The following is a 25,898-nucleotide window of genomic DNA, read 5'->3' on the forward strand; positions in this document are numbered from 1 at the left end:
TACCCATGCAGAGTCCCCCAAAGGCTGCCCAGGGCGGGGCGGGGTGGGCGGAGGACCAGCCTGCAAGGTGGGCACACACCTGGCTGACGACTTCAGTGAGGGCCCAGCACCGCTAGCGTGAGGCCCTCCCTGCTGTGGGCAGTGTTCCTGAGCACTTGGAGGAGGGAGTTTGAAACAAGGGGACGGCAGCCCTCATGAAAATTCTTCACAAGCAGTGGCAGGAACTCGGCCAGAAGGCCGCTGGGGTAGCCAGAAGAGTGGTCCCTACTGGGGCTAACCTGTGTATGAGGCCCTCTGCCATCCTTGGGGCGACAAGGGTTTCCCAGATCACACCAGCCTGGAGGAAATCCAGGATCCTAAGGCGAAATGGAAAAATAAGGCCCCTCTGGGTTAGACCCATCTGCTAATGCAGGTGTCCCTACATCACCCCCTCATCCCCACTCCCTCCGATGATTTGGGCCATTTCTAAAAGCATGGCTCTGGTTTGAGAGCGGCTCCTGGGAAGGTTGCTCACCCCTGGTGTTCGGGCTGCGTCCTGAAGCCCCAGGCATGATGGAGAAGGAGCCGTCATTCCCAGAGGGCTCTGTTTCTGCATGCGCCCAGCTTTCGGGCTATCCTCTCTGTGAAAAGTGCCTATGCTGGGCGTTGAAGAGCAGGAGTTGTAAAGTCATCTGATTGCGAACTTGTCTGTGTTGCGGAAGATGTCTCAGAGCAGAGGAGCGGCTGTCTTCATCTGCCGTTTGCAGGCTGAGGTGCCCAGGTTGAGAGCATCTGGGCGAGGTGCCTGGGCTAGAAGGAATCGGTCATCTCTGGACGGTCTGCCCAGCGCTGCAAATTCACACCTAGCTGACACAAACCACATCCGAAAACCTGGAGCCTGTGTGCTGAGCGAACAGGGAAACGCGCGCAGCTAGTCAGCTTCCAGGTTCCCGAATGATCCACAGGGAGGTGGAGGGGACTGAGGAGCTGCCAGCTGGTGTCTCCCAGGCCAGGGACTCAGTCCGTTTCAAATCGCCCCTTCCCTGTCCTGGGGTAAGAAGTCACTCACGTCCCAGCCATCCAGGCCTGAGCCTCGGGATAGGAGGCAGGGTCCAGACCTGATGAGAATGTCCCCGTGGCTGGACCCGTGTCAGACGTGAGCTGGACTCAGTGTAACACCTCAGAGATGAGACGGGAGCCTGGCCAGGACCGATTAGATCTGATTCCAACCGGATGGAGGGCTTCGTGCTCCTAAACAAGGGGGTATGAGGATGGGAGAATGTGAGGATGTGAGAAAATGGAGCTCATGCAACGATGCTGATTCAGCTGCCATCCAGGGTGGAGGCTGGGCCAGATGACCTTGAGGTCCACGGCGCCTAGAGGAGGCTGCCCCTCACGGTAAATGTGCGGCTCTCCCCTGCGGCTGCCCTACAGAGGTGCCCTCTGCTCCCCACTCCTGCCTCATCCCCACAGGAACCTCGACCCTGCAGGTCCCCCACCTCCAGCCACTCTGGGGTGTTGGTTCCACTGAGCCCTTGCTCCTGGATATGCCCGCCCTGTGCCCGCCTGGCCCCACCGCCCCCTGCTCTCACGGGCGCACCCTCCTGGGCCCCTGTCCCAGCCCTGCCCGCTTGTGACCCCACATACTGACCGGGTCATTCCTTGTCCCTTTCACGGCCTCTGCCTTCTCTGCTCCAGCATCAGGTTCCCAGAGGGCAGGGCCACGTCCCTCCATTTCCTGCCTGGAAACTCAGATGAATGAATGAGACCATCTGACAACACGACCTCATTTTCCAGGGACCCACACGAAACAGACTTTGGAGAAGTCTCCTGGGTCCACCCACTGATTCAGGTTTTCAGTGTGTTTGTGCCTCATGTGTCCGAGCTGAGGCCCGGTCCCGATACATCAGACATACCCTTGAGGACCACTGATGCTGGGGCGGGACGCTGTGGGCAGTTCCCCAGGCCAACCTCGCTCCCCATCCCTGCCCTCTGAGCCTCTGCTGAGCTGGCTCCTCCTCCCAGCCCCTCCCGTCCCTCCTCCCCCCTCCCCTCCTCTCCCCCTCCTCCCCAACCCTCTCCCTCCTCCCCCGCCCCTCCTCGCCCTCTCCTGCAGCTACTGGCTCTGCATTAACTGCTCCATCGCGGGCTGACCCTCCTACCAACCTGAGAGCTTCTGCTGGAGTTTCCTTCCCGCAGGGCCCGGTCTGAAGACACAGAGAAGACGGCGAAAGTCCACGAGTGAAGGAAGGCTGACCGCTTTCAGACAAGGCAGCCAGATTCTATGTGCCCTGGGGGCTGGGAGCTAGGGAGGGGGTGGTTTGGAGCAAGGTTCCGGAGTCAGATGGACATCTGGGCAAGTCCCGCCTGCGTCAGTCTGGGCGCCTTTGGGCAGGTTGCTCACCCCTCCAGAGCTGAGGTTCCCAGTGAATGGAGGATGGTAGCAGAACCCAGCCCAGAGGGTGCTGAGAAGTCCCATGAGGCCCCCGCTGGCAGCCGGCAGGGAGCGGCGTCTGTGACCTCAGCCACCAGGGTCGGCGTGTCCCATCAAGTGCCCTGGTCGCTTGGACTGAGAAGCCTGTCCCGGGTACCGAGTCACCCTGAGCCGTGGTGGCTCAGAACAAGGGCACGTCCTGTTCTGCTCACAGCCTGCGACATGGGCGGGCTGGGGTCTGCTCTCCTTGGGGGTCGGCTGCTGCCTCCATAAGGTTGGGAGCCAGAAGCATGGCCCCCAGGTGGGGCCCACGACTGGGACGCCTGCACCCGGCTTCCAAACAGCCCAATGGCTCCCAGGAAGGGCTTCCAAGCCTGGAGGAGTCACGAGAGGCCCCATCCCGTCCCGTCCTGGCCTGGCCAGTCACAGCACGGGGTCCGTCACACTCTGCTGCTGGAGGCGGGCACAGACCCCTGCCCAAACCCCACCTGGTGCAGAGTGTCAGTAAGGTAAGCACGAAGGGGGTGTGTGTGTGTGTGTGTGTGTGTGTGTGTGTGTCGGGGGGAGGGAAGGGTCATTTTTGGGAAACACAACTTGCCACAAAACCGCACTGGAGTAAAGACAGGGGACTGAAGCTGCCGCGTGCCAGGCCGGTGAATGAAGGACGCTGTAGCCACGGCAGCGCCGCCACCCGGACGGGGAGCCCGGCGGGGGCCCAGGACAGAAGCAGGGTGCCTGCGTCCAGCCATCGGCCCCTGCAGCCACCCACCCACCTCCACCCCTGGGCACCCTGAGAACACTCAGGGCAGGAAACACAGGATGCCAGCCCCAGAGAGCCCAGGCAGGGTCAGAGGAACGAGTTCAGGAGCCCCGACTCTCGCGTCTTCCCATACGCATCTCTTGAATCAGCAGCAGTCTTTCCAAGTTCCGACCACCCAGTCATCTGTTGTAAGAACTCCTACGTGCGTGCGTGCGTGCTAAATCACTTCAGTCGTGTCCTACTCTTTGTGACCCCATGGACTGTAGCCCACCAGGTTGCCGTGTCCATGGGATTTCCCTGGCAAGAATGCTGGACTCGGTTGCCATTTCCTTCTCCAGGGTATCTTCCCAACCCAGGGATCGAACCTGTGTCTCCTGCATTGCAGGCGGATTCTTTACCATCTGAACCACCAGGGAAGCCCTTCACAGAAATGACCCCCTTCGAAATCGTTACTTCATCATCTTGGCAGACATTTCATGAATCATCAGGAGACTTTAACCTGGTTGACACTTCAAAAACTTTATCAGGAAAATATAAACAAAGTTTACGAATTTGGCAAAAAAAAAAAAAAAAAAAAAGACACATGAACAATTTTCTCTCACTATTGTTGATGAACTGTTTGAAGCAGATCATCCAAATGAAGCATCAGTGAAGACAAAAACATTTAGTAACAAAGTGAGTACTCAGCAGATCCAGGCTGAGAAATCTGTCCTCACTTACATATAAGAGCAACCAGGAGCGAAGCCGCTCGGGCTTGTCATTCAGGCTCATGTCGGCAGGCAGTCCGAAGCTCCACGCTGTCTCACTGCTCCGGGGTCCAGGCCCCCCACCTGTCTTCTGAGGACCCTCCTGCAGAGCCAGGGGGCCCAAGGCGGGAGATCAAAGGGGCAGAGTTCTCCCGGGGATGTCTGCCCTGGGCGAGAGGTTCCAAGAGGCTGAGGAAATGGGGCCCATGGCATTACCAAGAAGGACTTGAAGACCACCAGGTAGAGAGGAAGAAGGGTCACTGATGGCCCAGGGGTCACAGGCAGCACCCACCTGTAGGTGCCGTGTAGCAATGTAGCAGGGGAAGAGGGGTCCGGAGGACGGGTTCTCATCTGGGTGACACATGGGGGCAAAAGCAAGGGAGGTGTGGGGTGATGGGGACCAGAACCAGAGCCCTGAAGCTCAGGGACACGAGGAGGGGTTTAATCAAAGGATCGGGGACAGAAAGAGCCCCCCCTTTCTTCCAACTCCTGTTTGTCCTTTGACTGAGAGACATGCTCACAGTCTCCGGGTGAGCTTTGTAAGAGCAGGTGAAGGCGAGGTTTGCTCTTTTTCCTCTACTCCTCACCCATTCTCCCACCTGCACCCCTGCCTCTGTGACCGCCATTCGGTGGTTGGGTTCCTGCTAATGTTTCGCAGCTTAGAAGTCCCACTGAGTTAACCTCAGCAATGCTAGTGGCATTTAAAATGAATGTGAAATGCGCAAAAATTAAAGGAAGCTATCGTTTAAAAGAAATCTTAGTCTATTATATTTTTACAGCATCCATATATGCAGACATCTAAAAAATATTGATGGTTTCTGCAGCCCGGAAAAGGAGCAAGCGTTTGAAATGCAGTCCACGTACAAAGATAAACCAGCTTTTCTCAAACTTGTATTTCTCCTGAGGCCTTGTCTGATTAGACCCTGGGTGCCTTGCCCCTCCTATGACAAAGTGATTGATAAGTGACAGATGTGAATCTAGATGTAGATATAATCAGAAATTATCTGTCCATCTTCAACTATAAATCATTTAATTTTTTTAGATTCAACATCACGATTACATGAACTAAAAGGTAAGTTCCCCAATTCTTGGGTAAAAAGCAAAAATGTCTAGATTTTTCTGCAGGGTGTTGGGGAACCCGTGTCTTTCTAAGCACTAAGTTATGTATAATTTAAACTTGTAGTCAATATGCCTTTAGTGATTAATTTGTAACAAAATCAATAGAATATGCAAAAAAGCAGAACCAAAATGCTGGATTCTGCCCCTGGGGACTAGACTGTCCAGACTCAGAAGCTGGGGGGTGGGAGTAAGGATTCCCTGGGTGGGTCACTGAGCTTAGTAATGAAGGGGCCCCCTCACCTCCCCTTCGGGGTGATGGGGAGAGTCAGCCTAAGAAGACAACCCCACAGCCCAGCCTCTCAGGATTCTGTCCCTCTGGTGGCACCATGTCAGAGCTGTCCAGTGCTTCATCAAGCCAGCTGCTCCCGGGGTATGAGGCTCCTGGTTGCTCCAGGGAATCTGGTGGGTGTGAACCCATTGCTGCAACTACTCTCCCAGCAAAAGTGTTCCTTGGTCAAGAGAACGTTCTTTGGGAAGCCAGGACGACGAGTCCTCCTGCGAGAGCATGGACTGTGGTGATGGTGGAGGCGCTTTGGGCAGGCAGGGGGACTGACATCTGAGGGACTCATTTATTCAGGAGGGGAAAGTGCTGCCCTAGTAACAGAGAGGATCCCCGTGATCAGCCTGGAAAGGCGCTGCAGTGAGCACAGAGCCACCTCTCACGGCAGCAGCTACTCCATGCTGACCCGCAGGTTGCTGAACGAACACGAGTCCCACCCCGGCATCAGGTCTCTCTGCAGGCGGGACCACTGAGCGAGGATCTGGGGAAGGACAGGGCTGACTGCCGCAGGGCCGCCTGCCTGGCCCGCCTGGGGTTGGAAGCTCACGGGGCATCAGTGCCTGCAGGCTCTTCAGTGACCTCTCCATCACCTGTCATGCCCGCCGCTGACACCGCACCAACCCCAGCCTGCAGAGCGGCGTGGTTCCTGCCTTGGGCTGGAAAGACAGGTTCTAGAACTGTCGTTCTGAGCAGTCTCAAGCTCCCCCACAGAGAGACCCTCCCTCCTCTGGGGCTTTCGGGGGTCTCTCCTGACCCGGGCTATGATGGGCCAGGGGCTGCTCACGTCTGGAGCCAGCAGCTGCACCTTCTAGGTGGTGAGCAGGGTGGTGAGAGGCAGACTGTGGGCGGAGAGGGTCCAGAAGGGGCGTGGGCTCCCTCGCACCTCCAGACCGGCTCAGGCCCCGGCTTAGCTGCAGTCATCCATTTTAAATGAAACACTGCCAGGCACATCCAGTGTCGCGCTGGGGGATCAGATGACAGTTTACAGAGGGCAGTCAGGCTGCAGACGTTTGTGTGAAGAATGTGGAAATAGCAGGAGTAGGGAGCAGCTGTCCCCCACACCCCACACCCCAGGCTCAGAGAAGTATCTCTGGAACGTGCCTCTCACGAGTACAGAGATGCAGACCCTGACGGACAGGGCACAGCTGGCTGAGCAAACGCCAGAGAAGCCAATGGGAGCAGCTGGACAGCCACCTGCTAGGGTGCCGGGCGGTCCCTGTGGCTGTGTCTCCTGAGACGCACTCCGCTCAAACCCAACCAGAGATGTCGCATTGGGGATGCTCTGGCTGCCCAGCTCTCAGGGGCTGGTGCTCAGGTGGTTGCCCCCAGCCCCTCGTCAGAGCCAGAAGCAAGCAGCTGGCTTGGCAGATGGATCCTTGCTGCTGATGGCAGGAGAGGGCTCCAGCTTCCTAGAAATCCCAGGGGCTCCCCAGGAGCTCCTATATTTCCCAGTTCCCTCCTAATACATTCAGCAAAGCGTTCTTTCTCAGGAATTATCTGATGAGAAAGAAGTTACGTGGGAGACATTGCCAGGGTTGTGCTGGGGACAAAGACAGGCTATCTGAATAGACACTTCATAAACCTGAAATCAATAAACAGATGCTCAATAATTCACAGAATGCGATTAATTAGGAGGTTTTATCAAATATGATTCCACCCGGGACTGGTAGCTTGAAAAGCAAGACTTCCTTTTGAGTAGTACTTTCACAGCCCTTACAGGCAATCACAGATGCTTTTATGAATCTTTTGAAATAGAGTATCTTTAAGTAAAAGTGCTAGCCACTCAGTTGTGTCTGACTCTTTGTGACCCCATGGACTATAGCCCACCTCTATCCATGGGATTCTCCAGGCAGGAATACTGGAGTGGGTTGCCATTTCCTTCTCCAGGAGATCTTCCTGACCCAGGGGTCGAACCTGGGTGTCCTGCAATGCAGGCGGGTTTTCTACCATCTGAGCTACCAGGGAAGCCACAATTTTTGTTGCTTAAGATTGGAAATCTAAGCCACAAGATACACTGGTTTAAAATATTTATTAATTCAAAAAAATTTAAAATTTTTTTATACAAAGATGGTGAGAAAAATCTCATGCAAACTCTGGGCATACAAGAAAAATAACTCAAATATTCATAAGATGATTTTGTACAAAATAATTCTTTTTTAAGGAGGACCTCCCACAGACAGCGCAGCCCCCTTCTCCAGGCCCAACACTCCCTGGGGGAGAGGGTGGGCGATCACCCTTCGACCTGCAGGTGGTCCGTGGTCCATGTGTCCAATGGTCACGGGTGTCACTGCGATGATGAACAACCTATGCTACTACTCAGAAAACTAGACTGAGACCCGGGACCCGAGTCGGGAAGTCCCAACACCATGGAACTCCTGAGGGATGGAAGGAACTCACAAAGGTTTCCAGAAAAGTTTCGGATAATTGGCTCAACAGATGAAAACACCTTGAGGGGGTTAGAGTCGGTGCCTCTTTCCGCTGAGGTGCAAACCTGCGGCAGACTTAGAATCTGTCTATATTACAAGTAATCTGCATAAGTAAAACACTTCAGGGAGCGACATATCATGGCAATAAGAAATGCATCAAACTCGGAAGGCTGTACCAAAGGGAGCTTCAATATGAAACAGTAATCCTGGGAGAACGAAGCCCACGGCCCCACGGGCTCCCGCCCCCACGCCTCCTCCACCTCCGCCCTGAAGCTCGGACACTCAGCCTGATCGCGTCCTCACACTCTCATCTCATCTTCCGGAGCCTGAGTCTGTTTTCCTTGTCCCGCTTCTTGAGAATAAGGATGAACTGGTTGAAAAAATGCTCCTGGTCCTTCCGCTTTTGGACGAGTCGAAACCTCTGATCCCGGCCGTACTTCTCAGCAAACTCCTTAAATGTGGTCCTGCAAGACAAAAGGCATCCTGAGGGCCTTCCTGGAGGAGAGCGGCTCCTGGGGCTCTGAGCACCTCCTTCCTGAGCCCAGGGTCCCAGGAGCAGGACGCTTGGCAGGTGGATGGGCAGAGGGAACGGCCACTGGGCCTCTGACACCACCTGCCTGCTCCCCGTCCTGGGCGTCACTTCCCACAGGCCCGGCTGAAGCCCGAGCCACGTTAACTCGCACGGGTGCCTGTCTCTGCACCCGGCCGCCCTCTGGACCCGAGCCTGGCTTCACATCCCTCCTGGGCCTTGTCACTCCAAGCCCCCAGTGCCCACTGTCACTAGTCCAGCCACACAGGTCTTCTTGCTCCCTGTGCTCTCACCACACTCCTGCTTGCCTTGGGCTTTGCATATCCTGTTCCGTTCGCCTGGCACACACTTCCCTCCTTTCCCCACTCATCCTTCAGAGCTCTCTCCTCACTAGAAGTGAGCAGTGGAACATTTCCTTCCACATCAGTAAACAAAGGATGTCACAGGCACCAGCGATTGCAGCCCCCACGGACAGTGAGCTCAGGAAGGAAAGAACCCCTGCCAGTTGGCAGCCAGCAGACGGCAGCCACTCCCCACGGCGAGTCCCGAGAAGCTCGGGACATGGAAACACAGGACCCTGGCCCCAGACGGCTGAGGTGCAGATCAAAGGATCGGCTTCCGTGAACCTAGACTCTAGCACCTTCCCACGCACAGAGAGGCACCCTCTCACGGCCCTCACCACAGATGTCATCTTGAAGAGCCTCAGTCGTGTGACTCAACTGGCCTCTCCCTGTGCCCGTGGAAGCGCGTTACCTGCTTTGTTTCCACGGAGCCTCTTGACGGTCTAAGCCCAGCGGCATGTGCTTAGCACCCGAATACTGACTCGCTGAACCTGTGATTGCCAGGCCAGGGAGGCCCCTGTAAGGAGCTCAGAGATCCCAGCCAGGCCAGGCCCGAGGGGCCAGGGAAACTCACAGGGCGGGAGTGGATGCAGCCTTGCAGGGACAAGTGGAACCTCGGCCAGGACCTGGGCCCTGGAGCTGCCTCTCCTCCCAGCCTTGAGCTTGAAGCCAAGGCTTGTGGCAGCTCCGGGGGCGGGGGCCCTGGGCAGCCGGGTGCCTGGACATTGGCTATCTGCCTCCTGCCTGGGGCTCCTGCAAGAGCTGTACCTGGAGCTGCAGGAAGGGCCCAGAGTGTGTGAGAAACCCACGCACCCTGTGCCTGGGGAGACCTCTTCCTCCAGTTTCTCTTTGTGGACAATTTCATTTTTTATTGCAGAGATTTCATTGTTGCATTGAATTATTATACCTTAATGTGCTGTGCTTAGTCTATCAGTCATGTCCGACTCTTTGCGACCCCTTGGACTGTGTAGCCCACCAGCCTCCTCTGTTCATAGGGGTTCTCTAGGCAAGAATACTGGAATGGGTTGCCAAGCCCTCCGCCAAGCCATCTTCCCAACCCAGGAATCGAACCCAGGTCTCCCACATTGCAGGCAGATTCTTTACCTTTAATACATGAATAACAAGATTATATTGACATGGCTGTTAAGAGACAAGACCAATAATTAGTAGACCCTTGTTGGCTTCCCCAGTGACTCAGCAGGTAAAGAATCTGCCTGCAATGTGGGAGACACAGGAGGCGCGGGTCAGGAAGATCCCCTAGGAAGGAAATGGCAACCCGTTCCAGTATTCTTGCCTGGGAAGTCCCGTGGGCAGAGATGGGCTGCGTTGCACGGGGTGGGAAAGCCAGACGTGACTAAGCTGCAACAACTGTGAATGTGTCTCACTAACAGGGTGTCTCACACCTTCCTCAAGCACTCCTGTTCTCCGGGCATGTTCCAGAACCCCGCTTGCTCCCAGGCTTCCTAGACAGAAAGCACTTCTCTCTGGTTGCCAACATTCTCCCTTCTTTCTTTCCCTCCCTCCCTTCCTCCCTCCATTCCTTCCATGATTTCACAATTGCCTGGTACTGGACTAACACACACTTATTTGCACTTTCATCACCCATCTGCATGAGGAAAGTGAGGTGCTGAGTCACAGGGTGCTTGTCATCTTGGGGGTATCTAGAGGGAGCCTGAGCATTTTCAATAGGGGGCTGGGCAGAGACCCTTCTAGAGAAATACTATTCCGGGCACCTCTGAAAAGAAGCATCCCCGAAAAGAAAAACGAATCAAAATTCTGTGAGCTGTTAGCCATCTCGAGGGGGCAGCCTGCCTAACTGTTGACCCTGGTGGACAGTCCAGTGAGCCTGAGGAAGTTCTCTGAGCAACTAGCACTGTGGCTTCCTTTCCCTGGCAGGGACTTGGCTGTCCACAGTTGAAGGAGGTGGCTGATCCGGCCAGAGTGCTGGTCCCACAGCCCACAGGGGGTTCCCCTGAGGCTCCTTTCCCTGCCCCCAGACCCTGAGAGCTGGGCAGGGCTGGGAGCGGGCCCTGGACTATCCCTGTGGTCAGGATGGGAGCCAGGATGATGGGAGGTGTCACCAAGGGTCCTTGGGACACCTGTGCTGGGCCAGAGGGCAGCAGCAAGAACTGCCCGCTGCCACTAGGACACCTGTGAATGGCAGGGAGAGAACGTGAAGAGGATCTGGAAAGGGTTTGAAACATCCCGGAATTGGCTGCCTGTGAAACGCAAGCCAGCTTTGTAATTACAAAAGTATTTTATGCCCAGTGTATACTTCTAAAAAGTGGCAGGCAATTAGATCTAATTTCAACAGAGTATATCCATTTATAGCACTGATTTTCCTTCTCTGTGTGTGTGTAATCTTCCTAATTGTCGAATACGGCCTGAATGTTTCTCCTTTGCATTCATGATATGTTCACGGGACGGAGAGATACATTGGCTTATGGTTAGCATCTTGGCAGTGGATGGACAGAGAGCATGAGCTAACTGTCCTTGAGGCCAGCGCAGTGGTAAGGATGAGAGTCTAAAGGACCTGCCGGGCACTGTGCGTCTTGCCTGGTCTGCCCCACATGCCGTCCTGCTAAAAGCCAGTGAAGCAGGGCAACTCATCCCCTCAGATGGAGACGCGTGAGCTGTGAAGGTCCAGGGCCTGACCCAGGGCCAGGACCAAGGATGGGCAAGGCTGCTCTGCACTGATGCAGGTGCTCCAGAACCAACCCCCGACCCGGGGTCACTGACTAGGATGATGGGGCAAATCCATGGCCTGGACCCAGCGTTCCCGTAGAAAACCGCAATTTACAAATCATTAGACCCTCATTTACTCTTCTAGGTTAGCATTTGGTGATGGGGCTAATTCATGCAAATTTTCTTCCCATTCAGGAAGTACTTATCCTCTAAACAGTTGAGAAGTTTTCTGAGGACCCATAGTGAAGTGAAAATGTTAGTCACTCAGTCGTGTCTGACTCTTTGTGACCCCATGGACTGTAGCCCACCAGGTTCCTCTGTCCATGGAATTCGCCAGGCAAGAATACTGGAGTGGGTAGCCCTTTCCTTCTCCAGGGAATCTTCCAGACCCAGGGATCGAACCTGGGTCTCCTGCATTGCAGGCAGATTCTTTACCATCTGAGGCACCAGGGGAGGGCTATATAACCAATACAAAATCACATTATCCAATTATTGACCAAGTGAGTTAGCCAATTACTGGTCAAAATGTAGATGCCAACATCTGCACAGAAAGCAAACGTCAATTAATGCCCAATTAAATATGATCTGCTGCTGCTACTGCTGCTAAGTCGCTTCAGTCGTGTCCGACTCTGTGCGACCCCATAGACGGCAGCCCACCAGGCTCCGCCATCCCTGGGATTCTCCAGGCAAGAACACTGGAGTGGGTTGCCATTTCCTTCTCCAAGGCATGAAAGGGAAAAGTGAAAGTGAAGTTACTCAGTCGTGTCCGACTCTTAGCGACCCCATAGACTGCAGCCTACCAGGCTCCTCCATCCATGGGATTTTCCAGGCAAGAGTACTGGAGTGGGGTGCCATTTCCTTCTCCAATGCATGAAAGGGAAAAGTGAAAGTGAAGTCACTCAGTCGTGTCCGACTCTTAGCGACCCCATGGACTGCCGCCTACCAGGCTCCTCCATCCATGGGATTTTCCAGGCAAGAGCACTGGAATGGGGTGCCACTGCCTTCTCCTTAAGCACTATTATTAAAAATGTACACTGTCAGCATTATTATTAAAAATAAAAATGCACAAATGTCCATTAAAAAATAATGTCCTAATTGAAAACAAAAATACATCAAAATTAATCATTTTTAACTCATAAAATTTATAGTTTTATAATTAAAAGCAGTATATGCATGTTAATTTTTAAATGTCAGTCAATTAAAGTTAATTTTGAGATGAGTTAAGTTTATGCATTATTTTATTTCTAACATCATTTTCATATCAGCTTGTTTTATTTCTCAGACATAATGCCTGATTATCTTCAGTGAATTTGATGGCCAAGTTCACTCCTCCCTTTCGCCCGTGTAGGACCATCTTCATATTACACTCTGGACAGCTGCCCAGGCGTGTGGAACCCAGGCTGGTGGAGTTTATTTTGCTGTTGTATGTTATTTTGGATTTTCACTCTCATATCATTTGATCAGGACTTAGACCAATCTAATGAGGGCTGACCTATTGATGAGTTATTTTGGCCTTGGAGTCAGGGCTGCTGACAGGTTGAAAACCATCATGCAGGGTGGACAGAATGGCCAGGGTGCCCTTGGTCAGCAGACAGCACCCCCATCGCCAGGTGCTGCGAGGTAGGAAGCACCCTCGAAGCAGGGCTGCAAGGTCCATTCATGAACAGCACAGGGAGAAGGCCTTCCTTCTCCAAAATTACATGCTCGATGGAACACAGGTCCCCGATGTAACCCACACTGATATTTGGCAAAACTAATACAATTATGTAAAGTTTAAAAAATAAAATTAAATTAAAAAAAAAAAAATCCTCTCACAAAATGCGGTAAATTTCCAGCCCCAGAAATTGCCTGATGTTAACTCTCTCTCCATACCTGGGTGACAGTTTAGATTCCTCTAGAAGCTTTTTGAATTCTTCTTTGGCTAGCAGCAATTTGCTTTTCTTTTCCTTGTATTCTTCTTTTATTCTTGTCTTGACAAACTGCTCAAATATCTTAAGACACACACAAAAGAGAAGTATTACAAGACTGCATATCAGAAGTGAAATCTCGGGCTTCGCACACAACAGGAAAACAGCAAGAATCTGAGCTCAGCCTGTCTTTTTCACAGCTGCTGGAGCTACGAGCCAGAGCCTCCCTCACGGTCTCTCCGTGACACCGAGTGTCTCCACAGCCACACCTACTCTCCCAGAGACCAGTGCACTCCATCTGCAGGTGCGATCTGCGGTCAAACACCGAGTCAGCTTGCTTAGAAATCCCTGGAATGAGTCAGGGGTGCTCTCTAGAGGCAGTGGGGGCAGAGGGTAGTTTGGAAACCCAGCTCCAGTGCCTCAGTATCTCTCTTTGGAACGCCTGGAGCTTCCCTTACCGTGTGAGTTTTCTCACCAACTCTCACATCCCAGCCAGCAGTACCACGACACAGGAAAGTATGCAATTTGTTCTAGCAATCCCCAGGGCAACGTAACTGGCATTTGAGTCTCCAAAATGACTTTGAACTTGTGAAAAGAAAGTCAACCTAGCATCTCTCACTTCCCCACCTTGAGGCTCCCAGAAGCCCCTTGTGAAGGAGGGCCTGGTTCCCCAGGACTCCTGCAGATGAGGTGAGCCTCTCCTGGTGTCATGGAAGCACCCAGTGAGGAGCTCTGACCCTCGGGTACTGCACTCCCACCCCCAGCTTGATGAGAAGTGGGCCTGAAGGCTCCCTCAACGGAAACCTGCCCCTTCACCTAAAAGGCCATGGGCATCAACTGGTAGGCAAATCCACCCACAACTCTGGGGAGGTTTCCCTCAGGAACCAGCAGCTGACATAACACAACGCCACCAGGGACTCCCTCTTTGCAGCAGTGCCTGGAGTGAGCCTCACTTGCTTGGATTAAGGCCGCTCTCTGTCATAATATCAGAAAATTGTCAGTTGCAGACGAGGGCCAAAGGAGTTGGAGACAGCTGTGTCATTCCCGGTGCTCTCCAAGCTTCAAGATCATTAAAAGGAGGATATACTAGAGGTCATTTAGACGTGTTGTTCAGTTCAGTTCAGTTGCTCAGTCATGTCCGACTCTTTGCGGCTCCATGGAGTACAGCACACCAGGCCTCCCTGTCCCTCACTATCTCCCAGAGTTTGCCCAAGTTCGTGTCCTTTGAGTCGGTGATGCCATCCAACCATCTCATCCACTATTGCCCCCTTCTCCTTCTGCCCTCAATCTTTCCCAGCATCAGGGTCTTTTCCAATGAGTAACCTCTTCACATCAGGTGGCCAAAGTATTGGAGTTTCAGCTTTAGCATCAGGCCTTCCAATGAATATTCAGGACTGATTTCCTTTAGGATGGACTGGTTGGATCTCTTTGCAGTCCAAGGGACTCTAAGAGTCTTCCCCATCACCACAGTTCGAAAGCACCAATTCTTCGGTACTCAGCTTTCTTATTAGTCCAACTCTCACATCCATACATTACTACTGGAAAAAACCATAGCTTTGACTAGATGGACTTTGTTGGCAAAGTAAGGTCTCTGCTTTTGAATATGCTATCCAGGTTGGTCATAGCTTTTCTTCCAAGGAGAAAGCATCTTTTAATTTCATGGCTGTAGTCACCATATGCAGTGATTTTGGAGCCCCCCAAAATAAAGTCTCTCACTGTTTCCATTGTTTCCCTATCTATTTGCCATGAACTTCTGGATATTCAAGCTGGATTTAGAAAAGGCAGAGGAACCAGAGATCAAATTGCCAACATCAGTTGGATCATCAAAAAAGCAAGAGAGTTCCAGAAAAACATCTACTCTTGCTTTATTGACCACACCAAAGTGTTTGACTGTATGGATCGCAGCAAACTGTGGAAAATTCTTAAAGAGTACCAGACCACCTGACCTGTCTCCTGAGAAATCTGTATGCAGGTCAGGAAATAACAGTTAGAACTGGACATGCAACAACAGACTGGTTCCAAATCAGGAAAGGAGTATGTCAGGGCTGCATACTGTCACCCTGCTTATTTAACTGATATGCAGAGTACATCATGCGAAATGTCAGGCTGGATGAAGCACAAGCTGGAATCAAGTTTGTCAGGAGAAAAAGCAATAACCTCAGATATGCAGATGACACCACCCTTATGGCAGAAAGTGAAGAGGAACTAAAGAGCCTCTTGATGAAAGTGAAAGAGGAGAGTGAAAAAGCTGGCTTAAAACTCAGCATTCAGAAAATGAAGATATGGCATCTGGTCCCATCACTTCATGGGAAATTTCGATGTGTATGTGGACATAAATAAAAAAGATCAGTAAAAGCCCACATTGGGTCCTATTAGGTCAATAAATAGCAATTCTGTGCCAACCCAATCAGTGGCCTTTGCAGATCACGGAATTTGAACCAAGAGTTCAGGGAGTCTCCTGTGCTCCTCCCAGGGATCCTCCTGAGGATACAGAGCCGAAAGTGACCACATGGTCGGTCACAGTCCCCATCGGTCCCCGGGCAGAGTGGGTCTCCTTGGCTCTGCCTGATGGCTTCAAATTTCACTGCAGTCCTGGCAGCCTTTGTGGGACTATAAATCCAAAATGTTTCTCACCTCCAGAAGAATCATCAGTGAAATCAAATATTTACGAACAGGACTTAGATGGAGAGGGTGCATATATGTATCAAGGCAAATGGTAATGTAAGCTCTCCAGTTCTGTGATAATTTCAGCTAATAAAAAAGGTGAATGCAGGGTTATTATCCAAATACAAGTGTGGGGCTCCATCAGTCAGAGTTTTGCTCTATTAATTTTAAATCTGGATAGACACCCTGGCTGGCAGTGGTCAGAGCTGTGAGAAAGACCTGCTTCTCTGTCTGCCTGGAACCATTTATCCCTCTAATCAGATTCTGCTCTCTCCGCTGACTTTGCTCTTGTGCTTTATTTATGCTGCTATAATTTAATGTAACAGGGTTTTTTTCCCTCCTGTTTAACAAATTACACTAGTCTTATTCAAAGTGGGGCATGACTTTTTAAAAGACAGACCACTGGCCATTATCTTGTCATGGTGTGTTTCGGTGAAATAAGATGGATTGCCATTTGTTGCCATAGAAACAGTTCTGACACGCGCTCTCCAGAGCCCTGCTCTCTGTCAGGCCCCTTCACCATTCCCCTGCGGCCCCCGCAGAGGGATGGATGCAATGAACGCACTGAGACTTGGCTTTTGCCACGAAACACTAAGGGACAGTGGGTCCCCCCCAGAGTCCAGGACTGCTGCTTCCAGCCAGATCCATTCATAAAGAGGACCGTGTTTTCTGAATGGGGCCCAAATACCGTCTCCTTCATCAGCTCTGCTTCAGCTCTGCGCCTCTGAGAAATGGCAATATTGCTGCTTTGCAACAGGTGGGTCTCTCTGACGGTGCCGGGTTCCCTCTGAGGCTCTCTGGTGCTGAAGGATGTCAGCTATGGGGAGCTGGCCTCCTCCTCCTCATGGGGCTCGGGGACCACACTTCGGGATGAGCCCCTCCTGTGTGCAGTGTGAACGTCAGAGTGCCTGATGTGCCCCCTGGTGATTTCACAAAGATGCCTGCGAGCTCCACGCAAAGGGTGGACTCGGCGTGAGCTGACCATCCATCTAGTCTGGTCTGTCCGCCCCGGTGCGTCCTGGCACCCCAGCCCCTCCCGTTGGAGCCTGCCTCTCTGACCGGAATTGCGGGAATCCAGCCCGGCTGCTCCTGAGGGTGCTTCTCGTATCATGACCACTCTCCAGACTCAAGACGACAGGCAGGAGTCCCCACTTGGCCGGGGAGCCCAGTCTGTCCAGCAAGCAAACGGGCCCTGAGCACCCTGCCTTCTGAGAGACGGGTAAACATCAAACCATCAGCGGAGGAGAGTCTTACTTCTTCAGCTTCCTTTAGGGGGCGGATGACCTCTGAAAACATCCATGGACTGGAGGCAAGTGTTGACCTCGACGGTCAGTGAGACGCCATTGGCAGCTGTGCTGAGTGTTATCACTTATGGCTTAAAGTGATCCTGTCACCAAATTAAACGAACTTCTCACCATATGTGGTCATGGTTGGAGAGTGAGCTTTCTGATTTCTAGTACTGCAACAAAAGGGGCTGATGTTACCAATGATTAAAGTCGCCCGGTTTCCTCAGCTGAGGGGAAAATAGATATAAAACATCCAGACTCCAAGTAAGGCGCTGCCCAAGTGCCTTCTCTTGAGCCCCTGGTCTGCACCCTAAGGGAACTTCATGGGCTGATGACAGAATTGAAAACAAAGTCGTACTTTCTGTCCTCCCGGCTCTGGCTTTCCAGGACCCCGCCGTCTGAAATCAGATGGACACTTCTGATGGACCGTGATGCCAGCGCCCTCCCCTGAGAGGGCCCTCAAGGGGCTTCTGCTTCCAGGGGTGGCTTCCAGTCACCCACTCTCCACACGCATCCCCTCTGCACTCAGAAGTCTGGGGGAGAAGCCCGGTTGGGATGGAATCGGAGACGCAGAAACAGAACCAGAATCCTTCTGGAACTTCTCTCAGGGCCCTTCTTGGCTGTATGTGCTCCGGGAGCCACAGATGTCAGCGGAGCTGTGAGAACTCAGGCCTCCCCACCAGCCCGTACAGCCGTCCGTCTGTCTGTCTAATCCTGGAAGCGGTTCTGGTTGACACGCCAGGGTAGACTCCTACCAGGTACCCATTTAAAATGACCTCCAGGCCAGCTGCCTGCAACCCATTCTTGCCTTTCTGGGGATCTGCTTTCTAGAAACGTCCATCCGTTACTTCTGTTCCTATGTTCCCTGGACCTCTCCTATGTCACTGTTCTTATACTGGATCTTAAGTGTTTTAATACAGTCATCTAGGATATGGTTAACACGCCCCCACACTGAGTTTTTTACCTTTGAATATGAGTATTGTCTCTGGGGGTCATGACCAGACGTTTCGCAAAGAGCAGGAACAAGGGTAACCCCCCTCTGCACCCAGGGCACTTTCCCTCCACAGCTCACAGGCTAGCACTCAACCTCACAGCTTCCCCACAGACACAGCGAGGACACCAGGCACCCGGTCGTCCACAGAAACCTCTGGATGGAGCATCAGTTCAAAGCCTCGTCTCTTGAGTCTGTCAGCGTGCCTCCCACCACCTTACCTGTTTCCGCTCCTCCGAGTTCAGCAGGAGATAGCGTGGATCAAACACAATTTTGTGTAATTCTTTCTCCCAGGTAGAAAACGCTGACACCTGAAGAAAGATATTCAATAGAGTTGCTTTTAACATCTAATGCTAAGCCTGAGTCACAACGAACTGGTCGATGGTGAGAAACAGCCCTAAGGAACCACGGGTTTGGGGACGCAGCAGCGTTTAAAAGTGTTTGACTTGTCAAACTTTTAAGAAAATCAATTTTTCGAGCATAAGAAAATTTAATTTCTAGACTCATGGCACTACGTCTTCCCTGGATATCTTCCAGGGCCAAGTGCCCTGATCTAAAGCCCTGATTGTGAGTCTGAGACATTCTCAAATGTCACATCTTGAGAAGAGAAATTATACTTGTAAGAATTTTCAGGATGCCACAGGCCTTAATGGAGGTCAGCGTCTTGTAATTGGTCAGAATTTGGCATAATTTTAATTGATTTTTAATCAACATTTAAACCTTTTTCAGGTAGGTAGCTTTTTAACCAAACTACCTTATCTTATAGTAGCTTAGATTTACACAGAACTTGCGAGAATACGATGAAGTTACCCTCCAGCCCACCCCCGGTTTACTGTCTTGCTGACATCGCAGCACTGGTGTGCTAGATGGGCCCGCACGACTGTTAACAGGAGTCTACGCCTTACTCGGTTTCTTTAGTCTTTGCCTAATTTTTTTGTCCTGGGATCCCCCCAGGGCAAACACCACATGGACTCTCACACCTCCTCGGGCTCTCAGGGCTGACACAGCTTCTCACTCTCCTTGGTCTGGATGACCTTGACAGCTCTGAGGGGAGCCAGTCTGGTGTTCCATGAGATGCCCCTCGGCTGGGTTTTCTCGCAGTTTTTCTCACGGTTCCACTGTGGCTTTGGGGAGGAAGACCCCAGAGTAGCGTGCGCCTCCTATCGAGGTCCATACTGTCCATGTGGCGTAGCATGCCTGGCGCTGCCCTTGATCGCCTGGCCGCCGTCTCTCTTCTCTGCATTTCTCTCTTTCCTAAGTCGTGATGTCCCGTTTGGAGGGCAGTCTCTGTGTGCCTGTTCTGTTGTTGCTCAGTCGCTCAGTCGTGTCTGACTCTGTGATCCCATGGACTGCAGCACTCCAGGTTTCCCTGTCCTTCCCTATTTCCCAGAGTTTGCTCAAACTCATGTCCATTGAATCAATGATGCCACTTGAGGGGCCTGACCCACCTCCTGATATGGAACAATCTGTACAAGTTCCTTGGAATCCTTCTGGATGGGGATTTATCCATTCTCCCACATTTACTTCTTAGTTCAGCCATCTGTTTATGTCAGTTTAAACTCATGGATATTTATTTCATGCTTGGGGTTGTAATCTAATCTGACTGCTGGTTTCTGCTCAGATTGCTCCAGGTTGGCTGTTATTTGCCTCCTGTGTCCCGGGAACATATCACCACTGTTCTGTTTTCTGGGCCCTTGAAGATGCTCCAGGATGATCTCCTATCTCTCCTGCGTTGGCCCTAGAATCAGCATTCTCTGAGAAACCCTGGTCCCTCTTATCGGAGAAGGTGTTGGGACCTGAGATACAGGTGAGCAGCTCATTGCTGCTGGGAGGTTGCAACTTCCAGACTCTCAGCTGATGGGGCAGTGAAACTTTTGAGTCATCCAAAAATAATTTATTCACTTAAAAACATTGACTAAATGTTGGCTATGTCTTAGGCCCCTTGCTGGGCGCTATGGGTTCAGAGAAAGTAAATCAAGGCCACTGACCTTGAGAGGTTGGCGGGGGATGAGACAGAAAGTGAATTCAGGATCTCTCAGGGGCATGAGTGTCCTTCTGGGCACAAAGAGATGTGCCCAGGAGCCAAGGGCACAGAGAAGGGCCCCCATCAGCCTGGGGCGAGCTATCTCCAGGGCGGGTGGTGTTGGGACCTGGCCCATGGAGGGGCCTGGGAGGGTGTGCAGCAGGGGCTGTTCATGATGTGGAGGCCAGGCTCTGGGAATGGGGGAATGTGTGGGTCTCAGGGGGATGTAGGAGGCTGTGCAGAGCTGGGAAGAAGCAGGAGAGATGGCCTGAGAGGATGTGGGAACACTCGCTGGCCTCCTCCGGAACCAAGGGTTTGTCCTGAGAGCAATGGGAAGAGCCAGATGCGATGTGCGCCCAGGGGCCCGCGCCAGGGATGGACTCAGTGCAGTGGAGGGGAGAAGCTGGTGGGCAGGTTTCACAAACAAGGCCCACCCACTCCTACTTCTGAGCAGGTTACAGTATGGCTGGTAGAGATACTATTTCGATAGACAAGGGCTTTGCTTGGAACGGGCTTCCCTTGAGGCTCAGCTGGTAAAGAATCCTCCTGCAATGCAGGAGATCTGAGTTGGAGAAGGGAAAGGCTACCTACTCCAGTATTCTGGTCTGGAGAAGTCCATGGACTACAGTTCATGGGGTCGCAAAGAGTCAGACATGGCTGAGCAACTTTCAGTTGCTTGGAACATTGTAAAGATTTTCTAAATTTACAGTTTCTGTATTCAATAATAAAAATCAAAATTCTTTTTAAAACTCATGAGCTCTTTTATGGGCAGGGTGAACCAAGCTCCATCCAGGGATCTTTCTCAATTGATTAAGAACATGGTGAAGTATTGACATGTCATGGCTGGGTGAGGGAGTTGGGGGGACTCCGGAAGAACATCAGGGCAGAATGGTCCCTCTGTTTGGCCAGAGCTGATGCTTGACCATGTGAGCATTAAGGTGGACATAAGAGAAGGGATGGTCAACTTCAATTCAGCCCAGTCAGATGGGGTCAGTCCATCACACAGAGCCCTAAAAACCCCTTCAAGGTTCCAGCTCTGTACAAAAGGCAGGTGATTATTAAGAACTGGTATCACTGACTCCACGAGTGTGATGAGAATTTTTGGAGTTCTAGATGTATAACAAACTAAAAAAAAAAAAATTATATATATATATATATATATATATATATAGAGAGAGAGAGAGAGAGAGAGAGAGAGATCATCCTTGGCTCCAAAGGAAATTAGGAAATTACAATCTATATACAAGGCAAGGAGATCAAACCAGTCATTCCTAAAGGAAATCAACCCTGATTATTCATTGGAAGGACTGATGCTGAAGCTGAAGCTCCAATACTTTGGTTACCTGATGTGAAGAGTCAACTCCCTGGAAAAGCCCCTGATGCTGGGAAATATTGAGGGTGGAAGGAGAAGGGGGCAATAGTGGATGAGATGGGTGGATGGCATCACCGACTCAAAGGACACAAACTTGGGCAAACTCCGGGAGATAGTGAGGGACAGGGAGGCCTGGCGTGCTGCGGTCCATGGGGTCAGAGTCGGACACGACTTAAGTCAGACATGCCTTAGCAACTGAACAACATGCAAGGAAAAAGAGTCATTTCCACAAAGACTAATTTGTGATGAGAAGACAGACAGCGTCACATAACCTGACAGCCATGCCAGCGCATGCTCTGACGTGCGGAGGAGGGTGCAGTGCTGGGGAGGGGCAGCCTGAGACGGGGCCCCTGACCGAGGCTGGAGCCGACGGGCAGGCTGGACAGTCAAGTGTGAAACGGGGTGTGGCAGTGCCTGCAGGGGGCACGGCCTTGTCCACCAGACCCACTCTTCCCAAAGGACCCTGATGACTGTTTCTGCCTCGACCGTGAGACTCACTCCTGATGGAAGACCACCCTCCCCAGGCCTGCATTTCTGCAGGCACGTCCTGGTAGGCTCATTCTGTGGGACAGGGCCAAGGCCTCCCCTTTCTTGCTGCAGGCCAGTGGGGAGACCTTCTCTGTTCCCAGGGGTCCCCAAACTCTTGTGGCCCCTTCTGCAACAGGGTGGCTTCCTGGAAACGGGTGGGAGAATCTCTATATATGAGGCCTCATCTTACGTAACATACTATCACAGCATCACAGGGAAATGCCTCCATCCTATTCGCAGGCCAGCCCCCTCAAGGGACGGGGTCATTTGGGATGGGTGTCCCAGGGTGGGAGTCCTGGGACCACTGTCGGGATGTGCCCACACAGCAGGTCCCTGAGACAAATGCACCCTCTTGCCTCCACTTGGCCTTCATTCTCCACCTTGGTCCTCATCCCTTATCTGCCTAATAGACCTTCCTTTGATACTGTGGCATTTTACCTGTGGTTTGGTCCTGGATAGTGGGATTCTTCAGCCCATTTTAGACCCTCTCCTGTGGAAGTCAGTCCTTCCCTGCAGCCTGGCTGGGTCTGGGGTGGTTCCGTCTCCCTTCCCGGGCTGTGTTCTGTGATGTTCACATCATCTCCAGACAGTCGGCAACATATTCCCAGAAGCATCTGAACACCTCAGGGTGCTGATGCCGGGTGACACCCTGCCACGGGCAAAGGTCGGTGCTCCGTGCTGGTGCCAGTGCGTGTGGACATGGCCCACGCCGCCAGGTTAGGGCTCTGGCTAGTGCTTACACACGTCTTTATTTGACTTCCCCCTGGAGCCCATCCTGGAGTATCACCATCGTTTGGGAACCAGGAGAGCTTGGGCAGCCATCCCCTGGGCTGGGCTAGTGGCCAGGCCCTTCCTTCCTCCCAGCCTCCTGCCGGCAGACTCTCCCCCGCCCCGACTCATCCTTAGTGTCTGAACTGCGCTCCCTGCCATTTCTACAAGGGCCGACACCAGAGCTTGTCGTTCAGAACAGGCACAGGGAAGGAGCCGCCGCGTGGACCCTGGCAGGGGAGCAGTCCCCAAGCTAAGACTGCGGCTGCCACATCGTGGAACAGGGTCCACGCCTACCAGGGGTCAGGGCCCACCGCCTGCCTGCCTGGCAGGGGTGCTCTCCTGGCTCTCCACCTCCAGCTCCCAGCCTGGTCCCAACACCACCACCTCCGTCAGCTGCGCACTCCACGCCTCCCCTCCCTGCAGGGCTGCCCACCGCCCCCCCACCCAGCCCTGACCCTGAAGGTCGGGTGTGAACACGCGCCCCATCCACCCGCCCTCCCTTCCTCTGGGCCTCTGCTCCTTCCTCCTTGCTGCCTGCGGCTCTGCGGATGACAGAGGCGTGTTCCTTGTGATTAGCACTCACGCCATTACCCTCTTTATCCAATTTCCCGGAACGCACAGCTGTGTCTTCTATTTCTGGCTCTGGAGTTCCTGACAATTCAAGGCGGCTCCAGGCGGGCAGAGCACAGGATGCAGCGAGCAGTCCGCGCTCCGGGCTCAGCCTGCCTGGACGCAGGGTCGTCTTGACGTTTGGGAGGTAATTCCAAGCATACAGGCCACCGACGCGGGGAAGGAGACGGGCAGAGGGTGATGCAGGAGACAGCAGGTCCCCCCGGGAGCCACCCCTCAGGGGAACCCTGGAGGAGCATGTAGGACCTGCCCGGCCGCCTGCGATTCATCCAGTCACGGGGCAGGAAGCAGGGGCGGGGGTTTCCTCCTGACCCCACCCCTCCCTGGTGCAGTGTTGCCCCTGGCGATGCTCCAACCTTAAATTTAGAGGGAATGGTCAGCATGTGGAGAGGTCTCGTGAGCCAGGTGACCCCCAGGTGAATCCCGAAATGACAGAGGGGTTGGGTGCCCACCCCCAGACTCTGGGACTTGCTGACTTCTACCCCATCTCCAAACTAGATAGCATATTCAAAACCAGAGACATTACTTTGCCAACAAAGGTCCATGTAGTCAAGGCTATGGTTTTCCCAGTGGTCATGTATGGATGTGAGAGTTGGACTGTGAAGAAAGCTGAGCGCCAAAGAATTGATGCTTTTGAACTGTGGTGTTGGAGAAGACTCTTGAGAGTCCCTTGGACTGTAAGGAGATCCAACCAGTCCATTCTGAAGGAGATCAGCCCTGGGATTTCTTTGGAGGGAATGATGCTAAAGCTGAAACTCCAGTACTTTGGCCACCTCATGTGAAGAGTTGACTCATTGGAAAAGACTCTGATGCTGGGAGGGATTGGGGGCAGGAGGAGAAGGGGACGACAGAGGATGAAATGGCTGGATGGCATCACTGACTTGATATACGTGAGTCTGAGTGAACTCCGGGAGTTGGTGATGGATAGGGAGGCCTGGCGTGCTGCGATTCATGGGGTTGCAAAGAGTTGGACACGACTGAGCGACTGAACTGACTGACCGACTGACCCCATCTCCCAGTGCTCAGGGTGTTTTACCACTTTCTGTATTATGTGTGTATGTGTGTGTGTGTGTGTATTTTGATCAGTAAATAAAATTTTGCACTGTTATTCCACAATATCTCACCTAACTTAGTTTTCACACTACGGCTAGTTATACTCCCATCTTAAGCTTAGAGTGGGTGGTCCACATGCCCTGCCCCTAGGGTCATCTTCTTGTTAGACCGCTGTCTAATCACTAATAGAGAGGTGACCACAGTAATATCTGCAGAGTGGAATCACCAAAAACTGTGGCAGTTAATTCAGGAAAGAAGAATCACAGCACAAAAGCCAAGAGAAAACAAAAATCAAAGGGAAGGAACCATGAGATTCAAAAAATAATAAGCAGTAAATATGTATACTTCTCACTATTCAGTGGTGGTGGAGCGTGCTGAGAAAACAAATCTTCAGGAACTTTCAAACACTGCTGGGAGAATACACTGTGCGAAAACAACTTCTTCTAAAACAATTTGATAATACAGGTCAGATGTTGACGGCACGCAGGAAGCAACCCCACACACACATAAACCAATGTTCATGCATCAGTACGGTCATCGGAATACTATTTAAACTAGCAAAATTGGGTAGCAGACTAAATGAATGAAAATGAGGGCGCTTTGAATGGACAATGAACTGACAATTATATCCTCATGAAAAACGTTTCCAAAAGTTTATAATATTTTAAAACTGCTTCTAAGGAGAAAATAGTATACAAATGTATAAATTAGGTTGAACCTTATCAAATTACCTATCTTTTAAAAACAAATGGGACTTCCCTGGTGATCCAGTGGTGAAGAATCTGCCTGCCAATGCAGGGGACACGGGTTTGATCCCTGGTCAGGGAAGACGCCACGTGCCGAGGAGCAGCGAAGCTCCACGGCGCCACAGCTGCTCAGCCTGAGCTCTAGAGCCCTCAACCCACAACTGCTGAGGCCCACAGCACTCTAGAGCCTGTGCTCTGAAACGAGAGGAGCCGCCGCGATAAGCAGCCTTGCACCACGGCTAGAGAAAGCCTGCAGGCAGTGAAGGCCCAGCACAGCCCGAGTTAATAGACAAATAAATAAAACATTGGTTCAGCCACGTTTAACCGTGGTTCAATCCTGGTTATACTATATAACTATACTGTATGATATGTATTGTACTATATAATACGAATGTTTGATTTTGCTATTGCTTTAAAATCTGTTTCTAGGATAAAAAGACTAGAAGGAAAGGGATGCATTGGTGGCAATAACTGTGTCTTAGGACTCCAGGTGATTTTTATTTCTGTTCTTTGAATTTTGCATCTTTCCTATAAAGAACGTGCACTCCTTCGATGGCACAATCTTATTTTATTAGTGGCATGTGCCTGGTGAGACTTTGAAGAGTTGCCATAGGAACATGAAGCAGAT

General features: G+C 52.1%; 1 protein-coding gene across 2 annotated transcripts in view; it reads right to left on the reverse strand.

The window, feature by feature from the left end:
- Window positions 1–7,328: 7,328 nt before the first annotated feature.
- The window catches only part of TCERG1L (transcription elongation regulator 1 like), a 197,229-nt gene continuing 178,659 nt past the window's right edge, over window positions 7,329–25,898 (reverse strand). For both annotated transcript variants that reach the window (XM_044935085.2, XM_044935084.2), the window contains exons 10-12: window positions 18,369–18,458; window positions 13,172–13,290; window positions 7,329–8,208 (exon numbers count right to left, since the gene is read on the reverse strand). In XM_044935085.2, the coding sequence (XP_044791020.2) occupies window positions 8,052–8,208; window positions 13,172–13,290; window positions 18,369–18,458 (366 nt within the window). In that variant the 3' untranslated portion in view covers window positions 7,329–8,051. The remainder of the gene's footprint in view (window positions 8,209–13,171; window positions 13,291–18,368; window positions 18,459–25,898) is intronic.

This window comes from Bubalus bubalis, chromosome 23, assembly GCF_019923935.1.
Source record: "Bubalus bubalis isolate 160015118507 breed Murrah chromosome 23, NDDB_SH_1, whole genome shotgun sequence".
Classification (NCBI taxonomy): domain Eukaryota; kingdom Metazoa; phylum Chordata; class Mammalia; order Artiodactyla; family Bovidae; genus Bubalus; species Bubalus bubalis.